General features: G+C 52.8%; 6 protein-coding genes across 6 annotated transcripts; 4 read left to right on the top strand and 2 right to left on the bottom strand.

The window, feature by feature from the left end:
- The first annotated feature begins 2,443 nt into the window (after positions 1-2,443).
- On the top strand, positions 2,444-7,820 carry BUD5 (Ras guanine nucleotide exchange factor bud5). Its single transcript, XM_062946209.1, has 3 exons — positions 2,444-2,951; positions 3,182-3,825; positions 3,890-7,820. Exons 2-3 carry the CDS (start codon positions 3,268-3,270, stop codon positions 6,986-6,988), a joined length of 3,657 nt encoding a protein of 1,218 aa, XP_062802285.1. The 5' UTR covers positions 2,444-2,951; positions 3,182-3,267; the 3' UTR covers positions 6,989-7,820.
- A 948-nt stretch (positions 7,821-8,768) lies between these two features.
- On the top strand, positions 8,769-11,539 carry QC764_311000 (uncharacterized protein; the record flags this gene model as incomplete). The annotated part of the gene is made up of 2 exons (XM_062946210.1): positions 8,769-8,780; positions 8,903-11,539. Coding segments are annotated over 2 exons (2,649 nt in total), but the record flags the coding sequence as incomplete, so codon positions are not given.
- A 360-nt stretch (positions 11,540-11,899) lies between these two features.
- On the top strand, positions 11,900-14,406 carry QC764_311010 (uncharacterized protein; the record flags this gene model as incomplete). The annotated part of the gene is made up of 2 exons (XM_062946211.1): positions 11,900-12,515; positions 12,574-14,406. The coding sequence occupies 2 exons, from the start codon at positions 11,900-11,902 to the stop codon at positions 14,175-14,177; spliced, it is 2,220 nt and encodes a 739-aa protein (XP_062802283.1). The 3' UTR covers positions 14,178-14,406.
- Positions 14,407-16,053: 1,647 nt separating this feature from the next.
- QC764_311020 (uncharacterized protein) lies at positions 16,054-16,526 on the top strand (the record flags this gene model as incomplete). The annotated part of the gene is made up of 2 exons (XM_062946212.1): positions 16,054-16,244; positions 16,358-16,526. 2 exons carry the CDS (start codon positions 16,054-16,056, stop codon positions 16,524-16,526), a joined length of 360 nt encoding a protein of 119 aa, XP_062802282.1.
- A 2,394-nt stretch (positions 16,527-18,920) lies between these two features.
- Positions 18,921-22,832, bottom strand: QC764_311030 (uncharacterized protein; the record flags this gene model as incomplete). The annotated part of the gene is made up of 1 exon (XM_062946213.1): positions 18,921-22,832. One exon carries the CDS (start codon positions 22,830-22,832, stop codon positions 18,921-18,923), a length of 3,912 nt encoding a protein of 1,303 aa, XP_062802281.1.
- A 375-nt stretch (positions 22,833-23,207) lies between these two features.
- QC764_311040 (uncharacterized protein) lies at positions 23,208-24,316 on the bottom strand (the record flags this gene model as incomplete). The annotated part of the gene is made up of 4 exons (XM_062946214.1): positions 23,208-23,406; positions 23,457-23,884; positions 23,935-24,054; positions 24,119-24,316. 4 exons carry the CDS (start codon positions 24,314-24,316, stop codon positions 23,208-23,210), a joined length of 945 nt encoding a protein of 314 aa, XP_062802280.1.
- Between the last annotated feature and the right edge of the window lie 160 nt (positions 24,317-24,476).

Here is a 24,476-nt window from a genome sequence, read left to right as displayed (position 1 = left end):
TGCAGCTAACACTGGGTGTCCAGCTTGACAGCTCGTGGGATGTGTCCACTCGCTTGGGCTGCTCGCTTGATCTGTTGATCTCTGTGGTTTTTGCCTGGCAAAAGTCTCCGCAGCAACGCGACGACTCACGGGCTTCATTCATATGTTATACATTGGCTAAATGCTGGAGTTGCTGTCGAGCACAAGACATCTGCTGCCGCCGCTCACATGGTTAGGGGGTCAGGGTAGGTGGACGTGGCCTGGCCCTGGTGCTGATCTGGGGAATCCCCGTTTTCCTGCATCTTGATTTGCTGATCCCGGGACGTGTTCGTTTGGTGGAGAGTTGACGTGATTTGGGGGGTCTCATCAACAAGCCTGAGAGCCTGGGATTTTTGACACCGGATCATCAGTCGGATCCGCCAGGGTGTACAGATATCAGTGAGTTGGAGCGAGAAAAGAATCTCTTGTTCGCCAGGACGCGACATGGCATGCCTTGCCACGCTAAGAGCGAACTTGTGCAGGTGTCAAGGGTTCACCCCCACGTACCTTCCAGGTTGTCCATGATTGCTGACTGCACACGGGCAATTCCGCGTCTTTTTACAAAGTAGTGAAAAGTGGCTGCGTTGAAAAGGAGAACTCTTTCCCTTGGGCTGCGGCCAAGTCACCGGCGTGTGAACTGGCGCCGGCCCTATACACTATGGCCCGCCCGGTCCGGCTTCCGCGTCTGAGGCCGTCGCGGTCGTTTTTACGGCGCCAGAGCACCGGGTCGGCATTGTCAGGTGGGTCCGTCCACCCGGACGGATGGCCGCAGCAACCTTTGTGCAGCAGACGAGCAGAAGCTGCTGATACCAGGCGAGGCTTGGCGTCTTCAGCTTCCAGGTTGCAATGTTCAGACGAAAAAGGTCGATATCCGAGACAAGGCCTTGCGTGAAACGTCGAGGCGCATTTGGGGAAGGCTGTGAAACTTCAAAGGTTCGAGTACCCAGAGAGCCATAGGCCAAAGTGTCAGATCATGGCGCAGGCTTTGGTGTTCGAACGGCACTCCTTTTGAGCATTCAGATCTCTCAAGAGAATGTCAGGTTTACCAATTCAAATCAATGGGGAATCTCAATTCCCTCAGCTATCTTCAGTGCCGCTGCAGTTGTGGTGTGGGGAAGAAGCACAGGGCATCTTTGGACGCGTGCTCTGCAGGTCTTCAGCGAACGGCAGAACCAGCCGAGACTTGATGGGACGCTGAGAGATAAGAGGATCCCAGCAGGAAGACTGGCGATATTAAACGGTGACGCCGTCTCCATTAATTGCTTGTTTGCAGTAGCATTGATGTTGGCGCGTGGAAATAACCTGATGGCACGAAAGAAAAACAAAATGCAACTGAGAACAATCCGAGGGGAGACTGGCAACAACACGACCCTGGACGTTGCCCTCGGCGACACAAACGCCAAGAAAAGAAAGCTTGGGGCGTGTGCTTAACAAGCAACTGCCTCCCGTTCGGTGGGGAACACGGGGCATCCTGCAGCGTGGGGTAACCTGGAAAGCAAGTGAGGTGCCTGGACAGTGCTTTGTACAGGACGACGACAACAACCGGAGATGAGGGCACACAGTATCTGGCGAAGTCAGGTAAAGTAGCCAAGCTATCACTGCCCACTGTGATCAGAGGTAAAAAAGCAGATTCTCGCGCAGTAGCTCCATGTGAAGGCGATCAACCACTCTCCCCGGTCGGAGAGGAATGTGATATCAATGCATAGCGTGAGGCACACTGCAGCAATCGGCTTTTGGCCGGTATCGCAAGAACGCAACCAAAACCTGACAAATGCAGTAAACGATCGAGGTGTTGATGGTAGCGGGATGTCCAGCAACTGATCGCCACCAGTAGAATACTGAAAAGTGCACTTTTTGACCGCGAGTGCAACCACGGCAACGTCGAGACCCTATCAGAATTCATCATGACCCGCGGAAGGCACAGTTGGAGCCGTCCCGCCCACACCGGACACCCGACCACCTACCTCTCTCACTCTCCTCAAGAGACAGAGAGAGACTTATTATACAAAGTCAATAAACTCGGAGTCCGAATGAGAAGAAGTTCAAGACATGCGGAGAGAGCTGTCCAATCGGCCTCGAACGTGAGGCGAAACACGTGAATTACAGATAACGATCAAAAGCTGTGATGTGATGGTATAATAAAAACACGCCCCGGGTTGGTCGCTCCAATTTTGGGATGGGAGTGAACCGGGGGAGAAATCCATGGTCCCGAGCTCTTTCTCTGAACGCTCGTTGGCTGCCGTTAGCGTGTACCGGGGGGCTACCCGCAAGACCCGCAGCGTTCCCCAACGGGCAATATCGCGACGAAAAATATTGCAGATGAACCCTGCCAGGGTGCCAGTCTGGAAAGAGGGAGTGGAGTCATGAACCATCGCTGCAGCCAGGGGACCACGACAGGGGAACCACAGACAGAGAGAGAGGGAGAGGAAGTAGCAGCAGCAGCGACATCTCCTTCCATCGTCTGCCTCCTTCCATTCTCTCGAGTCTCGAGCTTTCTGGGTTTCATCTTTTTCTTTTTTTCATAACTCGAAAAACATCAAGCAACAATCGACACGCGCGGCTGGTCGCAACTTGGACATAGCACCACCTACCCCCGGATTCTTGTAAATTACCCACACGTACCAACTACCAATCAATACAGATACCCGACTTTGGATCATCACCACGGTCGACCAGGACTTGGACAGCTGGACTCACACGACTGACCTGCATTGATGTCCGATACGACAACAAGGTGCATGTTATAACCGATCCGAGCAGCCACTCGAGTTCCCGACGACAGCGACAGCAACAGCAATAGCGACAAAGTCGCCCTGCTGCTGCTGCTGCTGCTGCTGCTGCTGCATTCTTGCTTCTTCCATCCATCCCACAGCGACGATCCCGCAACACAAGACCGCATCACTGGACTGGCTGGCCACAACAGACAGAAAAAGGTATGAAATCAAATCCTGCCCGGTTTGCACATTGCCGTCTGCTTCGATCACCATTCCAAAACTTCGTCACCTGGGCCTCCCCCTGGTATGCAGCTTCTCATTCCTGCCACCAAGGAAACCTCGCTCCCTACATTCTTCACCTCTTCAACACTGTCACCAAAAACAAGCTGGTCCACGAGGACGTGCCGACCGTCGCCCACTTCTTGTACTGACACTCTTTTCTCCTCTAGCGATCCGGACTTGCGCCTGAAAACACTGGTCCCCATCTGGTCGCAACTGCGAGGCCTATGTGTTCTTACCACCATCACCGACAGCAATGGCAATGCTGAACAGCCAACCCGCGCGATCAAGCCTACAAGTGGCCCCCTTGGCGATACAGAAAACCCGCAGCAATGGATCTAGTGTGGCCGACTCATCAGACCCATATTCGCAATCACAGATAACGCCGCCAGCGACCCCGAATGGATCCCAGGAGGACCTCTACACGCAGGCGCAGGAGCACGTTCAGATGGAAATCGAAATGGCCAACGAGCCGCCCGTCTTTCATAATTTTCTGAGGGCCTTCTATCCCTTCCAGCCAGAAAACATTGTGAACGACTCCACCGTCACCCTCCCGCTGAACGAGGGCGATGTTGTCCTGGTCCACTCGATTCACACCAACGGCTGGGCCGACGGCACTCTGCTGGTCAATGGCGCGAGAGGGTGGCTTCCTACCAATTACTGCGAGGCGTACGATCCTGACGAGATGAGGAGCTTGTTGAAGGCGCTGCTCAACTTTTGGGACATGATGCGGGCAACGTGTGGGAATGACAGCGAAATGTTTGGAAACCAGGAATTCATGAAGGGAATCATTGCCGGTGTTCGCTATTTATTGGTACGTTTCTATCAGGCGCCGTGATCGGGCTGTTGTTGGGTGGTGTCATCTAATAATTTCACAGGAGCGTACACACTGTCTGACAAGAGAATCACCCCTCGTGCAACAATACGATGGGCTACGGCGAAACCGGAAGTCACTATTGTCAGAATTATCATGCCTGGTCAAGACAGCTAGGCGGCTGCATGATGCCCAGCGCATGGGCAACGTGGAGGAGGTCAACGAAGTGGTGGACGAAATGATTCTGCGTGCCTTCAAGATTGTCACCAAGGGAGTGAGGTTTTTGGACGTCTTGGAAGAGGAGAGGAGACCGCTAGTGCCCACAATCGCAGCCATAACGGCAGCTGAGGACAACCAGGTTCCACCAACGCCACCAGCAGAGTCATCCAACTTTGATGCCGGTTATGGCCCGGCAGCGGATGCAGGTTCCCGCGCCGAGGACGACGGGGAGACTGCCGAGAGGGCACAGTACGCGGCCAGCGACGTGGCACGAAGTCTGACCCCAGCCGAAAACCGTTTGTCTTCAGTTTGCACACACATTACAAATGCCCGCCGTCTGTCTCAGGTCGGCCCACTCCAGATTCATCGCCCGTCTTCCACCCTCTCTCATCGTCTCAGCATCGCAGGTCCCTCACCCCTGGCGCACTCGCAGAATCTAGTGTCGGAAAAGCTCAACGCCTGCCACGATATTTTCCTCTCGCACTTGGGCTCATTCATCGGGCGGCTACATCTCCAGTCGCAGTCGAGGCCCAGTCTTGCTCGTGCCGTCAAGCAGTCGGCAACATCGGGAGGGCAGCTTTTGGTGGTGGTGGATGTTGTCTGCACACACAACGCGGCAGTCATCGATGTGTTGGAGCAGTCTCGTGCGGCCATGTACGACCGTATCCAGGAGCTGGTGCACACGGCGCGCGATATACTCGCCAATGCCACATTGGACATGGAAGAAGACGTGATCGTCCCTCAGGATAATGGCCGGCTATTGGGCGCCGCAACGGGTTGCGTCAAAGCCACTGGCGAATGTGTGGCCAAGACAAAATGGGTGATCGAAAGAATCGGCGACTTCGAGTTCGAGTTTGACAATGGGAGTCTGGGCGTCAACTTTGACCTTTCGGCATTGACGCTGGTTCGGGAGGAGAAGGACTCCAAGTACTGCCCATCCGAGTCGGCAAGTATCGCTGGATCAACCGTGTCCGAAACACCAACGGCGTCGACAGCAATTTCCGTCACATCTTCGGCTCCCGTTCCGTCTGTCGTGCTCTCGATCGACAAGCCACTTCCCGATGTTCCCCAGGTCACCTCGCCAATTACCGAGCAGCCAGTTTCGCATCCCTTGCCTTCAAACTCGCGACCACAATCACTCCCGATGCGTGACCGTGCCTCCAGTGTCGTCCAGACCGCGTCCTACAACCGTGCCGACCTCCCACCACTACCAAGAATATCAACCGCCTCTCTCCCAATGGATACCTATAGTCCCCTCGAGCCATCCAGCACGAATGGAAGTGATTTCCGCTCCTTCCGCTCGGAAAGCATGACCGCCTCGAGCTCGGGCTCGGGTAGCACATATCTCAGCCGGCATTCAGAGTCCAGCATTCTGTCGCAGACCTCGACGCGTGCCACCACACCCGACAGCACACAAGCTCCGAGGAACCAGCCGTCATTCTCCGATTTGAGCACGACCGAGACCACGAGCCAGGCCGAGGAGGTGGATGATGTCGAGTCCAGACTGATTGAGAAGACGTTTGCCCACGAGCTGGTGTTCAACAAGGAGGGCCAGGTCACGGGTGGCTCGCTCCCCGCCCTGGTCGAGAGACTTACCACCCACGAGTCGACACCCGATGCCATGTTTGTCTCGACCTTTTATCTCACCTTTCGGCTCTTTTGCACTCCGACAGCGCTTACACAGGCTCTCGTTGAGCGTTTCGACTATGTCGGTGAAAGTAGCACCATTGCCGCCCCGGTGCGCTTGCGCACGTACAATGTCTTCAAGGGCTGGCTCGAATCACACTGGAGGGAGGAGACAGACCGTGAAGCCCTTGACTTGATCAAGGAATTCGCCCAAGTCAAACTAGCGGCCATTCTTCCCTCGGCCGCCAAGCGCCTCCTCGATCTTGCCGAGAAGGTGTCTGTCGCCGATGGTGCGCTGGTCCCTAGGTTCGTGTCATCCATGGGCAAATCAGGCGCCACGGGCACCCACTACATCCCCGCCGAGACACCGGTTCCTGCGCCTGCCATGACCAGAAGCCAGACCAATGCCCTGACTGCTTGGAAGGCCGGGGGCAGCTGCCCATCCATCTTGGACTTTGACCCTCTGGAGATTGCACGCCAGCTTACCATCAAGCAGATGTCTCTCTTCTGCTCGATCCTGCCGGAGGAGCTCTTGGGATCCAAATGGACCAAGCTTGCTGGAGTTGGTGCCCCCAACGTCAAGGCCATGTCGGCTTTTACCACAGGTCTCTCCAACCTGGTTGCCGACACCATCCTGCAGTACGACGAGGTCAAGAAACGGGCGTTGGTCATCAAGCACTGGATCAAGATTGCCAGCCAATGCTCCTCGCTGCATAACTACGACGCCCTGATGGCCATCACCTGCGCACTCACCGACACCAGCATCAAACGCCTCAAGATGACATGGGACACTGTGAGCGTCAAGCGCAAGGAGATGCTCAAGTCGCTGCAATCTACAGTGGACTTCAACCAGAACTACAAAGCCCTTCGCGCCCGGCTTCACGATCGTGTCCCTCCATGCTTGCCATTTCTGGGCATGTTCTTGACTGATCTCACCTTTGTCGATGTTGGCAATCCTGCTACCAAGACCAGCGATACTGGGCTGGTGGTCATCAACTTTGACAAGCACACCCGCACGGCCAAGAGCATCGGCGAGCTGCAGCGCTTCCAGATCCCCTACCGCCTGACTGAGGTGGCCGACCTGCAAGAATGGCTGTCCAGCCAGATCGACCGAGTCCGCGAAAAGGACAAGGCGGGTGCCAACACGCAGGCTTCCCACTATCGCAAGAGTCTTCTTCTCGAGCCGCGCGAAGTCCAACAACTCCGAACCCCCGTCGAACCACCCACTCCGGCTGTCACAGGCAGCGGCATGTTTGCTTGGATGCGTAGCAATAGTGGTACTACCACCGCCACCCAAAGCTTATCGGCGCCTCTTTAAACTACAATCTCTACCAAAACCATCATATTTCCCTACATCACACATCATTGACGACGGATGGCGGCCTGTTTCACGTTTTACTCTTGTTTTATGATACCCCTATTTGCATACTGGTCTGCTGCACTATTTTTTTACGACATGATGAAGACAGGATTGCCATCCGCTACCTTGACCAACATCATGCCTCAAATGTTTTATTTCTACCTACCTTACTCAGAGCACATCTCCTGCGAAGGAAACCTGTACGGCAACCGTCATATGCTTTTCTCTCTGGAACTCACCTCGCTGGATACAACAATCTTGGCAAAGGGACAAAGTGGAGGGTCGCTTGTTTAGGCCGGACAGGGATATCGGAAGGGAAAAGCCTTGTACATAGTTGTTTGTTGTCTTTTTTTCTCAAGCTCTTCTTTCTTCATGTATACCCCTTTTATGCGCATCGGTTTCTGGGACACCGGGCTGTGGGGCTTGCTTTTAGTGGTCATCGGCCGTGAGATGGAAAAACAGGACATGGATGGCATTGGGCCGGGGAGAAGGGGAAGACATCATCTGGATTTCGACCTGGTTGGATGGATGAATGATAGCACGACGAGCAGAGGACCCAGAAAGTACTCAATACCAGCTTCAATGGAAGTGTTCTGCCCAAAACCCGGGCCCCTTTCACATGGCGCAGGCAGTTGTATTACTTGTCAGCCACATGTTCGGCTTGATGTGACTGTCACAAGGGTTATGGGCCGGTCAGGAACCACGTGTCCCTTATATTTCCTGACCTTGGCCAGGCAGATGATATCTCTCCTATTTAAAGCTAATAATCTATACCTCGACTTCAACCTCATTAAGATTCCTAACTTCAGTCCAAAACCACATGATGACGTGCTTGTGAGAACGACTTGAATACACTATGAATTTCCGGAAGTGTGTCAACACGTAATGTAAGATTCATGTCACACTGGGTTTATCTACGACACCCACCATGAGAATGAAGCCTGTAGCAAACTTCACCACCGAACAGGTCGTTGTTGGACGAGTACGCCGATCATATCTCATTTCACAACCCTCTGCTGTATAACTTTCTCGGTCGGCCCCTGACCTTTTGTGACAAGGGCTGTAATATCAGGGCTTGGAACTCATGGTTCAATTCAGGCTAATAATCTTCAATGGCCTCGAAGAGCGTGATACTGAAAGGTAAAGAAGGAAAATACAGTCTTGGTGATCCCGAACGCGTTATGTTATCCTCCCTCGCGTGGCCCGTGCCCTTGTTGGCCTCAGGCCCTCGCCAAGTCCTCCAGTATCCTACTGGGCCAGTGGGCTTCCTCTGATAACCGCCATGCCTTCTGATTGTCTGCCTCACTTTCAACGAGAGGCTCACAACTTGCAGTTACCCCTCCTTGCGGTGATATTGACAGTGTTGTTGGTCGTGGTTGCGGGTGGTTGGCTTTTGCCGTGTGACACCTTTTGATATTTTGTTCTAGCTGCATTGTCCATCAGTCAAGGTAGCACCGCTATCACACGTCAAATAACCAACCGGCTACACTACGGCCCAATTACGATCTACCTGCGCGTCGAGAGCCAGTAGTTAGAAGCGAGGCAGGCAATCAAGTGCCTCGCGGCTATCAAAGGAATGGTATTAGCCATAGAGTATGCGTCCTCAGGGCCTGTTTGATGCCTCAACTAATGTTCCGAGCCCTTGTCACAGACACTGCCAACCTGTGCAGCAGTTTCTGGGCTACTAAGCTTTGGTGGGCTTGCGTTTGGTGGTTGATGGCTGTCAAAATAAAAAGTTACCGAGGATAAGGTAGGTCTGGATGGCCGGCTGATAGGCAAGCAAGCCGAAAAGACTTTGTTTCCACAGTCTGGTCAAGCTGATTGGCCTCTTGAAATGCTGGAATTGTCTTGAAATATGACTAGCATGAATAGCGATCCAAACGGACGCAGTTTAGTTTGCAGTACAGACGACCCAGGGAATTCACTACTTTAGGGCCGGAATGCACATTTCCCCTCCCATTTCAAACTCAAGCAACTTCCTACTTTGATCAGAATTTCTCTGTCAGACACGGAGAGATCATGGACGACTCCGACCCCGACCAGATCGACTACAATGATCCCGCTTGCTTTTCACGGCTTTTGGGACCTGGTCTTTCCGTTCCAACCTACCAATCCCCAGCTGCTGTCCGCAAGCAAGCCAGGGAGCGATCGCAAACCATCCATGATACATCCGCAGCTCTTCGTGACGTTGTGATACGGCATGAGGACACTATCCAGAAGCGATGGATGAAGAAGTCCAGGCAGCAGAGGCTGAAGATCTTGCTTGAGTGTTGGCCTGGCATGGCCGCCATCCACCGCCCGGACTTTGATGCCTTTCGGAAAGAGAACGGCCAGCTGCGCAGCGGTGGGACCAGATACCGGGACCATTACCTGTGGCCTTACATCAACCAGGAGGACTTGTGCAAGCCCAAGAATATCCTGCTCCTTCTCAATGCGCGGGCTCGCCATCATGCCTCCGCATTTGCCGCTGCCGACATCACCGCCATCCGTTTGGGCATGACCTCAACCGCCATCGTTCCGATCTATCTCAACGAGTATGTCATGATGTTGAATGGCGCCACTGACGTCGACAACTATGGCAAAGTCATCCACTGGGATGATCATGAGGACGCGTTCGACTGGATGCATACTCAAAAACAGTTTCTACCTGGTGAAGGCCTGCTCGTGCTGGAGATCCAAGAGCGCATCCTGAAGTTTCTGTTGGCTTTCTGCAAAGCCGTTCTTCGTGATATACCAGTGGAGGCCTTGAAAAGCGATACGTACCAGATCCAACCTGAACCCCATCTCAAGACGGAAATCGAGACCAACGGATTCGACTCGCTTGCCGTCATGGCCGCCGAAGCACCCTATCGACTCCCAGCCCGGATCGACTTTGCGCGGATTGACTTGCTGCTCGAGGCCAAGGTATCCGCCGCCAAGGACCACATATGGGCGTTGAGAGAAGACCCCGACTATTTTGCCAACCGGGTAAACGACATCAAAGACCACAGACAGGAGATGCTGAAGGACACCAAGGGCAACATCCATCCGGCTCTTCGCCCAGGTCGGCAGAACATCTTAGGGGCACGCGTCGTTGGCAATCTGATCGTTGAAGCCTATTCTGAGCTTGAAATATTCGCTGAACTGCACCGTCAAGGTAAAGAGCTACGCCTCCTACATGAGAAGTACGCCAGCCAGCTGTCACCCTCTGAAGACCTGCCAAAAGAGCTCCTCGGCCACATTCTTACGTTTCGCTATTTTCTCACCCAGGCGGCCAAAGGTCCACTGTCTCAGCTGCTTCATAATGTCTCTGCCTCCCCCCCGCTGCGCAGGCTATTTGTTCGCCAACCGCCCCCCGACGCCACCACTTCCAAAATAGCCATCATGTCCGTCAACGAGTCCAAGCGAACCGCGGTCGAAGGCCGTCTGCTGTGGCTCCTCAACACCCTATGGGAAAATGGAAGGAGATTGTTTCTTGCTGGAATGCCCTTGATTCTGGATGAACTACAGCGTTTTCTGGAAGCCGAACCCGAAGCTGCGAATCTTGTTTCATCTCGTATTGCCGAAATGATCAGTAATGCTTCCATTATCAGCCAGTGTCTCAGCCAGCTCGATCAATTCCAGCCTTGGGCGCGAAGCTTTGAGAACGCAGAGGAGGACCAGCTGGGTGAGATTCAACAGAAATTTACGGTCTGGGCCAAACCGCTTGGGAACATCATCCACGGTCTTCAAGAGCAATACTTGCTTCCTGTAGCCGACTTGGCCAGCACCTCCCAAAAGCGTTTCTTCTATCCTGTTGAGAAACGCCGAACAAAAGACACAGTTGAGGCTCTGCGGCAAGCAGAGGGAAACCTAGACCGCTTCTGGCAGGTGGCTGACAAGATTGTGGACTCAAGGTGCAAGCATTTGGAGGGCACAGCCGCCAGAGCTCTCTTCTCTGGAAACCGTGTGTTGCAACGAACCCCCGAGTGGGTTCCGCAGACCAGTACAGAAACACCTGCGGACAAGAAGGTTGGGCCCGTCGAGACCGTTGACAGTGTGGAGGAACTGAGCAAACCCCTTTCGACGCTGTACTTTGGATCTAACTCGGGCCAGAGGATATCACAAGAGCCCAAGTCAAAGACCAAGACCAAAACCAAGGGGTTGCCGTCGTCCGACCAGACAGCTCCCTTGACGACTCCTTTGCCTATCGAAGCCTCCGAGCCGGCGCCCACCATCGCGGTTGACCCCCGCTCCCTCAAGGTTTTCCGTACATTGTTCTTCAACCCCGGTGTGACTTCCTCCCCAGGCGAAATCCCTTGGCAAGACTTTGTGCACGCCATGACCTCGACTGGGCTGTTCGCAGCTGAAAAGCTCTATGGCTCGGCCTGGCAGTTCCAGAGGCTGGACAGCAAATCGCAGACGAGAATCCAGTTTCACCAGCCGCATCCTAGTGGGAAGATTCCGTTCACGAATGCCAGGAGAATGGGGAGGAGACTGACCAGGGCATTCGGGTGGGTTGGTGAAATGTTTGTGGCGAAGGGGGAGTGACTGCGAGAAGATCTGGTTGTCCAAAGTACCTAGTCTAGGTAATTATAGCAGGACGAAATGTATGGCTACTGTGTTTCAGGATCAATGGATTTGAGATCGTGAGCACTATCCTCTCAGGACTCAATTAGGTAAAGGTAGGCGTATGCAACATAAATATCTGTTGGTTTGTTGGTGGTGACACGGCCGTTTGATTGGTTGTCCTGTTCTTGCTGCATCGACTTGTTGGGTTTGGGTGTTGGACTTTTTGGACCTAATCTGCCGAGCTAGGAACTGCGCCACGGTTTTCTCACAACCTCGAGGCCACCACCCGTTCTCCATCTCTCTTTGTCCTGACTTTCTGGTGCGTCTTCATTCTAGGAGATGGCTTCACTCTCAAGTAGGCCCCAGTGTGGCATCAGTCTGTGGGATCACCGCCTGTGGACCCACAACAAAAGCGTCCTCGACATACCGCCGGACAACTCTGACAGGCTAAAAGACACCCATCTCGAGGACAGTGAGGATGACGATGTGGAAGACGACGGCGGCGATTCTGGACTGAATCAAGACATCAAGAGCCACCCGGACGACGCGTGGCTTAAACACATGGACGCGCCTCACTCTTGCCATCTTTGCAGCAACGTCGTTATTCTGGAAGATCGACTGCCCGTCCATGCTTTCAGTCAAGGTAGTCGGTGTATTCTCCGTCTTTCCATGTCAGACAAACGGATGTGGAAAGCGGGGGAGAAGTGTCCGTTGTTTCGCTATCTCTGTTCGGTGTTTCAAGAAAGACGGCACCTTCGCCCACATAGATACTCGACTTATGCTGCTGTGGCGAGCGATGTGGAGGTTGGAAAGAGTGCAAGCGCGGGGACGAGCCCAAGGAAGGATCTGTTTATTGGCGTTCGAGATGGGAAAATCAAGTTCTTGTACCGCTGGCCCAGGTTTCGATGTGATGACGAGGATTCACCCGCTGGCGATGCCCTTCTACCGTTGCCGGGTACGTGTTATTTCACTTTTGTGATTCAAGATCTTGTTAAGCTTATATTCTGCCTTAGAAGCTCTCATTTATACTCGTGTGATGTCCGACTGGGCCTATTCCAAAGCCAAGGCGTGGATTGACGACTGCACCTTGCACCACGTCAGCTGTCGACTAGAGCCATCCGGTTTTGTTCCTACAAGGCTGTTGGATGTCACGGCGATCATCGATAACAAGATTCGCCTTGTCGAGTCGAAATCAGTGCCGAATATCGGGAATCATGCTAGATGGGCGGCTCTGAGCTACGTCTGGGGTGGTTTACAACCCGTGCGTACCCTCAAGGCGAATATCGAGGACCATCACAAAGGCATCCCGCTAGCCAAACTTCCACCCACCATCCAGCACGCCATTGCAGTCTGCCAAAACATTGCAATCCCCCATCTCTGGATTGACTGTCTCTGCATCATCCAAGACGACAACGACGACCTGGCAGTCGAGCTCCAGTCCATGGCCCAAATCTACCAGTACTCCACAGTGACCATAAACGCCGCCTCCGCCGACTCGGTTCACAAAGGATTCCTCCAAGACCGCCCCATCTACTTTTACGAGGACACCGTCCACCCAGTGCAGATCAGTTTCCGGCCGTCCAAGAGCAGCCCCAACCCCAACACCACCGCCCTCCTCCTCAAAGCCAACAACAGCTACGGCCTCGAAGACCTGGACCCCATCCGCACCCGCGGCTGGACCTACCAAGAACGTAAACTCCCCGTCCGCTCCCTCCACTACTCCACCGCCGGCCTCGAATGGTCCTGTCGCCACGTCGTCGCCACCACCGTGACCGGCGCCAACAAACGCGACGATCCCTTATCGCGTGACCTCCCCGTTGTCCCCGGCCAAGCGCTCGCCCCATGGTCGAGGATTGTATCAGATTACACCAACCGCAAGCTGTCCTTTCCCGGCGACAAGATCACCGCCGTGTCCGCCATCGCGGCGATTTACGAGCAGGAGCAGAAAAAGACGTATGTGGCTGGGTTGTGGAAGGAGGACATGCCCGCCTGTCTTGTCTGGTCTGTCATGGCGAGCGGGATGAGGCCCCGGTACGGGGTGTACACTGGGCCTAGCTGGTCCTGGGCGTCGACGGACTCGCATGTGTCGTTCAAGACGGAGGAAGAAGATGAAGAAGGGGTTGTCTTCTATGGGACGGTTCTCAAGGCTGAGGCTGAGCCGGTGATGCCTAAGGCAAGGTTTGCGGCGGTGAAGAGTGCTTCGTTGGTGATTAGGGGGAGGGTTCATCGGGTTAGTTTGAGGGTTGATTTTGAGACCGTGGAGTCAGACATTGAGGGTGTTGTTTCGAAAGAAAAGAAGGCGAATGTGACGGTCACGGCTGCGGGGGCATATGCAGATAAGATTGGGGTTAACCTTGATGCTTGGGAGGATGGGTGGGCGGGGGATTCCGGGTCTGCTGTTGTGGACGTGTTGTTGATGCCGTTGTTCGAACGGACATTGCATGATCCGGACATTGGGATGTCGAACTGGGGAGGTTTGGTGGTTGTCGAAACTGAGAAAGGAGCTTATCGCAGGATTGGGTACTTTGAAGAGTACTTTTACAAGAGGACCGTCGGAAGAGTGACGTTTGCCGATTTTATTGTCGGGGCTGAGTTGAGGGATGTCTTGTTGGTGTAAAGTGGTGGACCAAGAGAGGACCAGATCTGTGTCTTGTGGCTGAGGGTAGCTTCCTAGGAAATAAGACGCCTATCTGATGTTCCTTAAAGTCAAAATTTGAGTAGAGGGCGTAGGATGATGCTTGGTTTCATAAAGTTGTAAGATACCTAGTACAAAGAACTACCCAAGAAGACCTCTTTTGTTGAAACCCAGGGCTTTCTCCACTTGCCTTGACCGTGGATTTCCGCCATACGAAGTAAAAGCCTTGGCCCAGAATGATTTATGAAAGTTTTGCATTGAACTGAAGTTGAACCTGAAGATCCGAAAAGCCTGTACCCCACAACAACATTCGTAATTTCTGGCAAGAATGCCGATATTGACATTCCTATTACAGAGCCAGCAAGGATTCTTCCGAAAGGTCCAATTCAAGAATTTGTTGAGGAGGGTGGAGCAAAACACCGTATCACGCTTGGCTGTTAGAATGAAAAGAAAGTTCGAATCAAGACCACATCTTGATGACTTACTGCAGATCACAATCAAACTGACTCCCAATCCCGAGCAGGTCCGGCTCTGGATTCAGATTGTTTTTGGTCAACCTCTTGGTATCCATAGTGTCGCTCAGAACGTTGTGAGTTGAAGCTGTGTAGCTTGTTGAGCGTGACTGGGACGCCGAAGATCCATTTCGAGCAACGACACTCGAAGTTCGGGTTAGGTTTGTGCTGCAGCAGCAAGGGTGATTAGACTCGACAGTATATTAAAGAGAAAAACGAAAGGCAGTGTAAAGGGAGAAATCCGTCAGGGATTACGGAGTCGAAAGTGGGAACCAGGAGATGATAGGGCATACTTGCTAGGTTCGTCGAAGGCCATTGTCCGTATGAAAATAAACTTGACAAAAGTAGTACCAAGGTAACGACAAGAAAAATGGTTCACAGCTAATGATTAAAAAGCTATCAGTTAAAGTTGAAGAAAGAAGACTTATGGGAAGGATCAAGGTGTTTATAGTCCGCAGTGGATGGAGGCAGGAGGAAAGCTAGGTACCTTACTCTGCTACATTACCGAAGACTGTACGGTTTCACAGATACATGTGTGCCAGACATTCACCGACCCTTACGAACATGACAGCTGTTTCTAGCATGAATCAACACCAGAACCAGTTGACGGTGTTCAGGACACCCGGAAAGCCGTCTGGAGTCTTGGAACAGAAGAGCGCTAAGGTACTTCGTCATCTGCCTGCGAGGTAGAATCGACGCATGACAGTCACGACAGTGTCCAGTGTCGCCTGCCACATCCGCAGCCCAGACCTTACTGATGACAGAAAGGCCTCAGACTTTTGTACAGTCTGATTCGCTTCTGACATTTTGTTGACTGTTGACCTAACCTCCGCTGAAAAATCGCCGGCATCTTGACACCGATCGTTGAACGACGATCTATTAGGTCTGATGTAGCTTCCTTCCCATTGGGCCGTGACCTTTTGTTCCCCATCTCTGATAGGCCATTGACGTTTTGTGTCATATCTCTGATTGGTTGGTGGACAGGTTGAGGTACACTGCAGCGGTTCCCCGACCGCCGTTTGCTACATGAAAACGGAAGAGGGGATTCAGGGAGCGGTGAGGCTTCCACGTGTGCATCGCCGGCACCTCACTTCATGCACGAGGTGTGGGAAGTGCGAAATCTGGCAGTCTTGGGCGCTGACGGTGAGACAGAGGCCCAACAGGGGGGTCGGCGGTGCAGGTTGGGCACATTAGCACGGACCACCATCGATCAAATCAATCTCCAAGCATACAAGCCCAGCCCACAACACTCCCTCAATGACAGGCCCTTCTTTTCCTACTCTGGTGTACCCAACATCTCATTTTACTCATTCACTATCCGAGCAGCTTTCGATCAAAAACTCTCAATGGACATCAGCAATCTGACCCCTTCGTCCCAGGAGGCCAAGTTCCTTCATATTCCGTATGAGGAGCGTTGGAAGGCGTTGAAACCCATCATTATCCCCCTCTACCTGGAAGCCCGCGGTTCCAACGGCAAAGGCTTGACAATAAGCCAAATTGCCGATTTCATGAAGTGCCATTATCAGTTCCACGGCGCGTTAGTATTTTCGTTCATTTAGATTGTTTACACTGCTAACATATGTACTATAGCCAAAGCCAATATCGGCGCTGGTTCAGGGAGTAGGATGTTCGTAAACGAACCCTTACCAGCGAGAAGAAAGAGATTGTTGCAGCCATTGGCAAGCGACCCAGTCATGAGTTCAGCACATCACACGTCAAGTTGGCCAACGGCAGGGCTCTGGACAAGAAGCAGATGAAGAGATACCTCAGTGATCAGATTCGACACCAGTCGATTGATCCCATTTTGCCAGGAGTGTAAGTCATACCTAATAGTTGATGGTTAAATGGCAATTGACGATATTCCGGACACCTACCTCATACAGGCTGTCATCATGGAGCCTCCCATATGCGGCATACGCGAAGGTCTTTGGCATAACGCCCGACCAACCTTCCCCATTCGGCCCGGTAGGCGCAACGCCAGACTACATGGACATCCAGCCTTGCGATGCCACCACACCGGGAGGACACGCATTTGGTCCGTCACCAACAACTCAGCTAGTGCATAAAAAGGTTGCGTGGGACCGTTCCAGTCTGCTCTTTCAGGGGCGCCATAAAGAACTGTTGGAAAGCTGTGGTAGGGATGATCGCGTGTAAGAGGAGCCATTTCCTACAACTGAGATATCTGCTTTTTTGTGGCACCTGTTCTGACCGAGTCTAGCACGCTCGTGAACTACCTCCACGACTTTCATGTTCACGCATTCGTCACGGCAAAGTATTGGGGCATGGGACCACGTCAATGGACTCCCGGAATGATATCCGCGTTCACGCTTGACCCGTTCACGCTTGACCCGTTCACGCTTGACTCGTTCGCGCTTGACTCGTTCACGCTTGACTCGTTCACGCTTGACTCGTTCACGCTCGACAGTCCGATGGACAGCACCGCCGCTACATCGGCATCCAGCCATCATGACGAGGCTGAGATACCCGAAGCTCCTCCGCTGCTTTGTCAGTGGCCAATCATGGGGAATGAGCTAAGCAATCGAGGGGTTTCGGATGTTGACGAAGACAACGACGATGACTTCTTTGATGTCAATACTCCAGAATCATGGAAACTGTGGAAAAGGAGCTCGGAGTCGTCCATGGTCGCCACGATCAAGGAAAGCCTAATTCAGAGCACCTTCTCACGGACATCTCCAGCCCAGGTGCCGATCTCGACCGAGTTCATCTCACGATCAGTGGCACAGAATCCCCACGCTATTCAACTAGAGGCCTTCAAAATGGCCATCATGTCGAGCAACCAGAGCCTTTTGGTCGAGCTCTGCCAGCAAAATGACGGACATTTGCCAGCAAGGATCAACGAGATCAACCCTCTTCACCTTGCCGCAACCTTTCTCCATGGTGGTAAGTGCTGCGAATTGATGTTGGAGCTATTGACTCGGCTCCAGCCTCGTGACATCTCTGCTGGGACCCGAGACAACTTTCAGCATACAGTACTGGACACTCTCCTGATCACCATTATCCGATCACACACCACTGTTTAGCCCGATGAGGTTAGTTTAGCCTTTAACCCGCCCAATCGATTCCCATGAGAGGAAAGGACGTTTGCGGCAGATGGGATTGCGAATGCCAGTTCTTCGTTCTCTCTTCAGGCGGGGATATGCCCGTGTGCCAGACGACTGGAAGCATCCATTCTGCCATACATCTGTGACAGCGTTATGTCACAGCATCATTACTGTGACCACTGCGCCTGGGTTTACCGACATCAACACTCTCAGCGGTCTGTTCGTCCGGCGGTGTGCTTGTTGTGGTTTGGAGCTCAAACTCAGCCCGCTTCAGGCAGTTGTTGTGGTGGCCTTCTACCTCGCGCATCGCGGAATGCGTGGAGAAACCCTTTTCGGCCCACTGACAATGGTCTCCTGTCTGCTTTCTTCAGAAGCAGACTCATCGCTAGAAACGGTTGTGTCCATCCGCGACATTTTGGGGACCGCCAAGCCTGGGCGATGATACCATGAGTTACGTGATGCCTATGGACTGATGGTACAGGTTCCTCAGTCTTTGGTGGCGAAGTGGTCACCCGAATGTAGGACTGGGTGGCTATGCATCAGGCGTGTTCTTCAGATAAGGGATAGGAATACCAGCAGGCTCTCAACACAACGGATATCGCCACCTGACAGTGACGAAGAGCCACGCTCGGCTTCGGGGCATCACTCTGGCCCCGGATTGGGAGATAATATGATGCAGTCCGGACTGCGTAGTACCGTTATTGTGTCGCCCCCGGAACTGATCTGGGGAGCCATTCAGCTGGAGCTACTAACATACCGCCGAGCAAACGAAGGAGACCCTTGGCTATCTCGAAAATTCCTGATGGGAGCTCTCAAGTCTTGGTTGGATACTGGATCGTCAAACCTTTTTGTGAGGATTTTGGAGCACGGCTATGGCATCTCAAAACTGGAAGATCAACACATATTTTGTTCTTGTACCTTGGGCAGAGGGTTTATGAAGGCTACAGCAGCGATCTTGATGAGAAAGATTGGAGAGAACCGCCGATAAGTGAATGACCGCTTCTTTGGCTAAATCAATTACGAACCGTGCCGTTCCATCACAGTCATTATTCATTATTTGCGCTGATGCTCTGTGACAGAGAATGTAAATAGACAATTCTCTCCATTTGATTAAGATATACGGAGTCCCGAAGCTGCTAGCAACTAGATACCTACACCTCGGTCTCAATCCCCTGCTCCTTATCACTATGATGCACGAGCCCCTGAACTTTGCTCTTCCCATCCTTGACCTTGTCCGCCATCCAACCCACCGACCTAGCGGCCTTCCACTGCATGACACCTCTGTGCTTGCGGTGAAGCTGCTTGTGATGCCTCTTGTAGTCCTGCAGCTGAGAAATCGGCCCCCGTTTCCCATCATCATCGCTGCCGTCCTTTCCATCCACCAACGATGACGCTCGCTTCTTGATCTTTGTTTTTGCCCTCTTGACAGGCTTGATGGGGTTTCCATTCCCCGACTGTCCGTCTTCTTCTGAAGAGTACTCAGTCGTACTATCCTGGCCCGCCTTGCGAAGCATCTTTCGCTTCTCAGCTTCCTCATTTGGATCTCCCTTTCGTGGTGCACCCTGACCGCCGTCTTCCCCAAAGTCCGAATCTGAGCTGGAAGATGACTCTGAGTCTGAGGAGGAATCAGACCCTGACTCTGAGTCATCATAATACTCAATCATCTTCTCGTCATTCACCGTGTCCAAGACTTCCAGTACGCTCCTGATACATGATGATTTGTTGTTCGACTTTCCTCCAATATGCTTGTGATAACCGCTCAGTCCTCTCCACAACCTGACCGTCAGCTCCACTTCACCGAAAGCCTCTTCGCCGTCCTCCAGTCCTTCATAATCGGCACACCCCCTTGCCCGCTTCAGCTGCTTTTTACCGCCCTTCCAGATTTTGAGCCTGACAGTCGTCTCCTCCTCATCGGGGATGTCTCCCAGCCACAAGACAGCCAAGGCAACGGCATCCTCTCCCATAACCTTGCTCGTATCCTTGAACTCAAGCACTAACGAAGTTGCATATCGGTTCGAAACGCCGACAAAGACATTCTCCTTGCTCTGTCTCTTGGGTCTCCACGCGTCAATTTCTGAAGAGAAGTGCATCTTTTCCTTTCCAATCTTGGTCTTGATCTTTATTTTGTTCCACTTCTTCATGAGCTCCTGATCCAAACCACCCGCAGGCTTGATGGGTGCTTTGACCTCCAGAGTCCCATACTCCCATCCGGTCCCAATTTCCTTGACCATGTTCAGCTTCACGCTCCTCCAGACCATGCTGACCCTGACACGGCCATAGCCGATCCCACCCGCAAGAGGCCATGTTCCCATGACTTGGCTCCTGTCGGCAAACACCTTTCGCAATGGCAGGTACACCACTCCCAAAAGAGGATCGCTCTCCCCTTCTCGGCTATCTCTGACAGAGATCATAACCTCGGCAGTCTTCCAGTCCCTGATAAACCGCTCCGTTCCGGCGTTGAAGAAGGGATGCGCATTTTTAGGCTTCGTTCGGGTCTTATACACCTGGACATGGTTGAGGATGATGGTGCAGTAGCCGTCGGGTGCATCCCCGTCCCCAGCCTCCCCTTCTTCCTCAATCTGGTTTCCGCCCGAATTTGAATCGGCCGAACGGTCGCGGTTGAGCTTGGCCACCTCCAGCCCCGTGATGTTGTGAATCTGGATACTTAAGATTCCGCTCGGATATCCTTGTGGGGGAGGAGCAGAGATGATCATTATATCCTCCATCTCTTTCAGATCCTGTACCTCTTGCTGGGCTAGTTCGTCCGTTTCTTCTTCCGAGCCGGCGTCAAGCGCCTCTCTTAGCTTGTACTTTGTCTGCTCCTTGGTTTTCTTCTTCAGATCCTCAACAGTCCGAATCGATGGGTCGACGGTTTGTCGGTCAAGTTGGCATTGTTGGATATGTGCCTTGGAAAAGTACCCCACCGACCACTTCAACTGCCCCGGCAGCTTCTCGTCAGGATCGTCCGCGTGCAGGTCATCCTCCCTCTCACACATCTTATTTCTCGTGTCTTGGCCGTGCATCAACTCCTTCAGAGTCACTTCCACCTTTCCCAAATCGTCATCGGCGGTATGCTTGTCCGAGTCCCAGAGCTGAATCCTGAGTGTTTCCTCCGCGTTGATCTCATCTGGCGACACCAGCACAAATATCCACTCGTTCCAGTTTGGCGATTGGTCGCTCTTGATGATTCGTGTCGAACCAACCGGCTTCCCAAACTTTCCCCAAGAAACCGAGACATACGAATCGCTGGAGCCGGGCTTGATAAAACCCAAGCCACTATCACCCTCCTTGAACCCCCTGGCCCGATCGATATGCACCGCCACGACGCCCCTGGAGACGGTGTCCTTCTTGAAGTCGTCCCCGACAAGCATGTCTTTGAGGTTCAGCGTCAGTGACTTGGGAGCAACGTATTCCGCCAATGCTGCATCCATAGCCGACTGCACGAATCCCGAGATAAAGGGCACGTTCATGAGGTTGAGATTGTGCTTCGACAGCGGTACACAAGAGATGTCCGCCCTGGGTTGCCCCAAGAAGGTGAGAGTGCAGAGCTCAAAGAATGGCGGATCAGGGGTAAGCTGCAGCCTGAACCTCATCACACCCACCAACCCCTTCAGTTCCACCCAAACAGGCACAGCCAGCCCACCAGGCAGGTAGAATTTGAGGTACAGGTGGGCGTTTTTCGCCTTGGACTTGATCGTCTTCCCCGACTTCTGCGCCCGGTATGCAAGTGCCAGTTCCAAGTTGACAAAATCACCTTCCTCGGCCTCCATTTCTTCTTCTCCATCCCCATCGTCATGGCTCACTGACTCGGCTGCTTTGGCCGTGGGCAGCCATTTGACACCCAAGATGCGCACACCTTCGCTGCCTTGACCGATGTCATCCACACTCACCATCCTGATGACTTTGGGGAGGGAGGCTTGCATGACATCTTCCAGTGTATCGATCAGGGAGGCAAATAGGTCGGGGTTGATGAGTGGCCAAATGGAACCGAGCAGCGAGTTCAGCCAGGCAACAGACTCGGGTAGATTGTCGGATGATCTGTTGTTTAGCGACATCTCTTGTTCTCGATCCGCGTCCCAAACTTGATCTTCTAGAATTTGGTCGACTTTCTTCGAGATCCAGAATGAGAGACCTTGCGCGAGTCCGATGGTAGCAAGAGCTGTGACTGCAATGACGGCGGTTGCTGTGATAAAAGTGGACTGTGTCCAGTTCTGTCGTTGTTCAAGGACCGCTCCCCATCCTAGGCCTAACACTACCAACCCGAGAATCACCCCAATGGCGATGCCGTAGACACTCAGCGCCTTCCTGTATACCCTACCCAACTCCTTCTTCGTGTGCTTCAAGTCTGGCGGTGGGAACAGTCCCTGCATCAGCTCCTCATCTCCACCCTCATCATCACTTGATAACCCCGACACCCCTGAGTCCGACCCCACGGCTTTCAAATCCCCGTCCGTCATGTCGTGAATCACCACCGGTAAATGCGTCACTGGGTCGGTAACCTTTCTTCCCTTTCTTCGCTTCTTCCCCTTGTGTGCCTTCTTCATCGCTTTGCGCTTTTCTTTCGGTGAGATGGTCGCAGCCGCGGTTTCTGTTGCGGACTTTTCCTTTGGATCAGTTTCCAGCTCGTCATCCCCGTCAGTGGCTGTCTCTTGGGCGGAAGTTTCATCGGCATCTGATTGCTGTTTGAGTGCCTCTCTTTCGTCTTGTGGGATGGTGTGTCGATTGACTGACTGGTAGGGCGTTTGCTTGTCACTGTTTTGATCCTCGTCTTTGGCGATGGTTTTGATGGATTGATAGGCTCGCTTGCCTTTGGACTTTAAATCAGTATTGCCGTTTGCTGAGTCGATGCCACCGGCGGCTGGATGGGTCGTGTTGTCGTCTGGGTCATCTGGATTGTTGTCACCTGTGGGAATGGCCTCGATTTCGTTGGCAGCGGCCTGCTCCTGGCGCTGCTTGATCTCAGCACGGTGTTCACGGTATCCCCTAATGGTCGGGACTGGGTGTTTGGATGTGTATGGACCGCCATGGGCGCGGCGAGGGCCGCGTTCTTCAAACTCGTCCATTTGTAGGTAGTTGTCAACGGTAGAGTGATACTAGCGTTGAGTAGGTAGTTCAACTGAGAAGGAAAATAAATGAGAACAATAAATGAGTTGGAATAGGTAGATTCCAAGGTGTTGGTGGCACGGGTGTCGTCACTGGGCTGGGTACCAAGGCAAGCACTCAAAGCAGGTATGAAACATGCCATTGAGTGAGCCGAGTTCCGAGATTGACTGGCTAATTGATGCACAGGCAGTCGACAGCTGCAGCGGAGTGCAAGTGGAAGAAAATGCTGAAGTGCTGCAAACATGAACTGCATTGGTGACGTCACTGCCAAGCTTGAATCAGGAATAACAGAACTAGCCAGGTAGCTAACCCCCCCCCACCAGCTCTTGCATACTCTATGCCAGGTCCAATGTAATGCACAAGCTATCATCCCCATGCACGAGTTTCTTGTCATCTTCAAGTCTTTCTCGGTCAACATAAAACCACTCCTCCAATTCTTGCGGAACCGGCGCAGGAGACAGATTCTCATCAGCCGGCAAACCGACATCCTTGGGATCCAACTTTCCAGGTGTGCCTGACAGAGTTGTGTTGTGTCTGAAAAAGTTGTCAATGCTGTGCATCCACGGTGAAACAGAGAAACTCACAGTGAGATATCCCCCTTCTCAACCTTCCCATGCACCAATCTTCTCCACGCCTCACTGCACTCCTTCACAACCTTGAGAGCGTACGCCTTGTCCATGAACTTGCCCTCCAACGCATATTCATTCGGAGGGTACCCGTTAGGAACCATGTAGATCCTGAACCAATCTCTTGTCGCATCCAACAATCCCGGCAGATGCTTCTCTACGTCGCTAATGTCGTGCAATTTGTCGGCCAACGGGTCAGTCACATCGATAACAATCAGCTTCCAGTCTGTCTCGCCTTCATCCAGCAGGCCTAGGACACCAAGAATCTTCACTTGTTTGACGTCTCCAGTTTTCGCTATCGCACGGCCGATCTCACAGGCGTCGATGGGATCATTATCACCCTTGGCATCAGTGTCGGGGTCTGTGTAGTGCGGGTCTTCCCATGTCTACCTTGAGTTGTCAGCCCTGCACTCGCAGAGGACCATGAGTGGCACACCTGAGGAAGAGCACCATAGTTCCATATGTACCCTTTGTAAGGAAAGCAACTTCTCGTGAATCGTGGGTTTCCATCCAAGGTGTCTTGTGTGATGGGGTTCATGTTCTTGCCTCTTGATATCTGGATTGAATTTGCGTCAGCATCGTGGTTGGGGATGTCTTGGTCATTGTGATCAAAGAGTTACCTCAAACTTGGCATTCGTCCATCTTGGCACTTCAACCACCATATTGAACACGTTCCGGGCTTCATCGTGATGCAGTGGGATGTCATGGAATGGAGAAACAGCGATTTTGTCGGCATTGCGCTCAAAATAGACCTGGTAGTCCTTGGTGAAGGGGTGGCCGACTCGGCGGAGCGAGTATTGTGGTTTGGACGAGTCCATAATGGCTGATACGGTCAACAGTCCAGCAACTGAGGGGAAAGTCTACCAGTATGATGTGGTTCAACAAGCAGAGATTGGACGAAATGGATGACGTCACTCTGTGCTTTTTCCAGGTACCTATAGGTGTAAGGCAACACAGCACACATTCCAAAAGACTTCA

The sequence above is a fragment of the Podospora pseudoanserina genome, chromosome 3, assembly GCF_035222485.1.
Source record: "Podospora pseudoanserina strain CBS 124.78 chromosome 3, whole genome shotgun sequence".
Classification (NCBI taxonomy): Eukaryota; Fungi; Ascomycota; class Sordariomycetes; order Sordariales; family Podosporaceae; genus Podospora; species Podospora pseudoanserina.
The sequence above is the reverse complement of the archived record's forward strand: the minus strand, read 5'-3'. Positions and strand labels throughout refer to the sequence as shown.

What these genes read in the sequence shown, in the direction of transcription:
- BUD5 (XM_062946209.1), top strand. Translation starts at nt 3,268, where the DNA reads ATGGCAATGCTGAACAGCCAACCCGCGCGATCAAGCCTACAAGTGGCC. An exon ending in CCGGTGTTCGCTATTTATTG is followed by an intron (nt 3,826 to 3,889) that starts GTACGTTTCTAT and finishes ATAATTTCACAG; the next exon opens with GAGCGTACACACTGTCTGAC.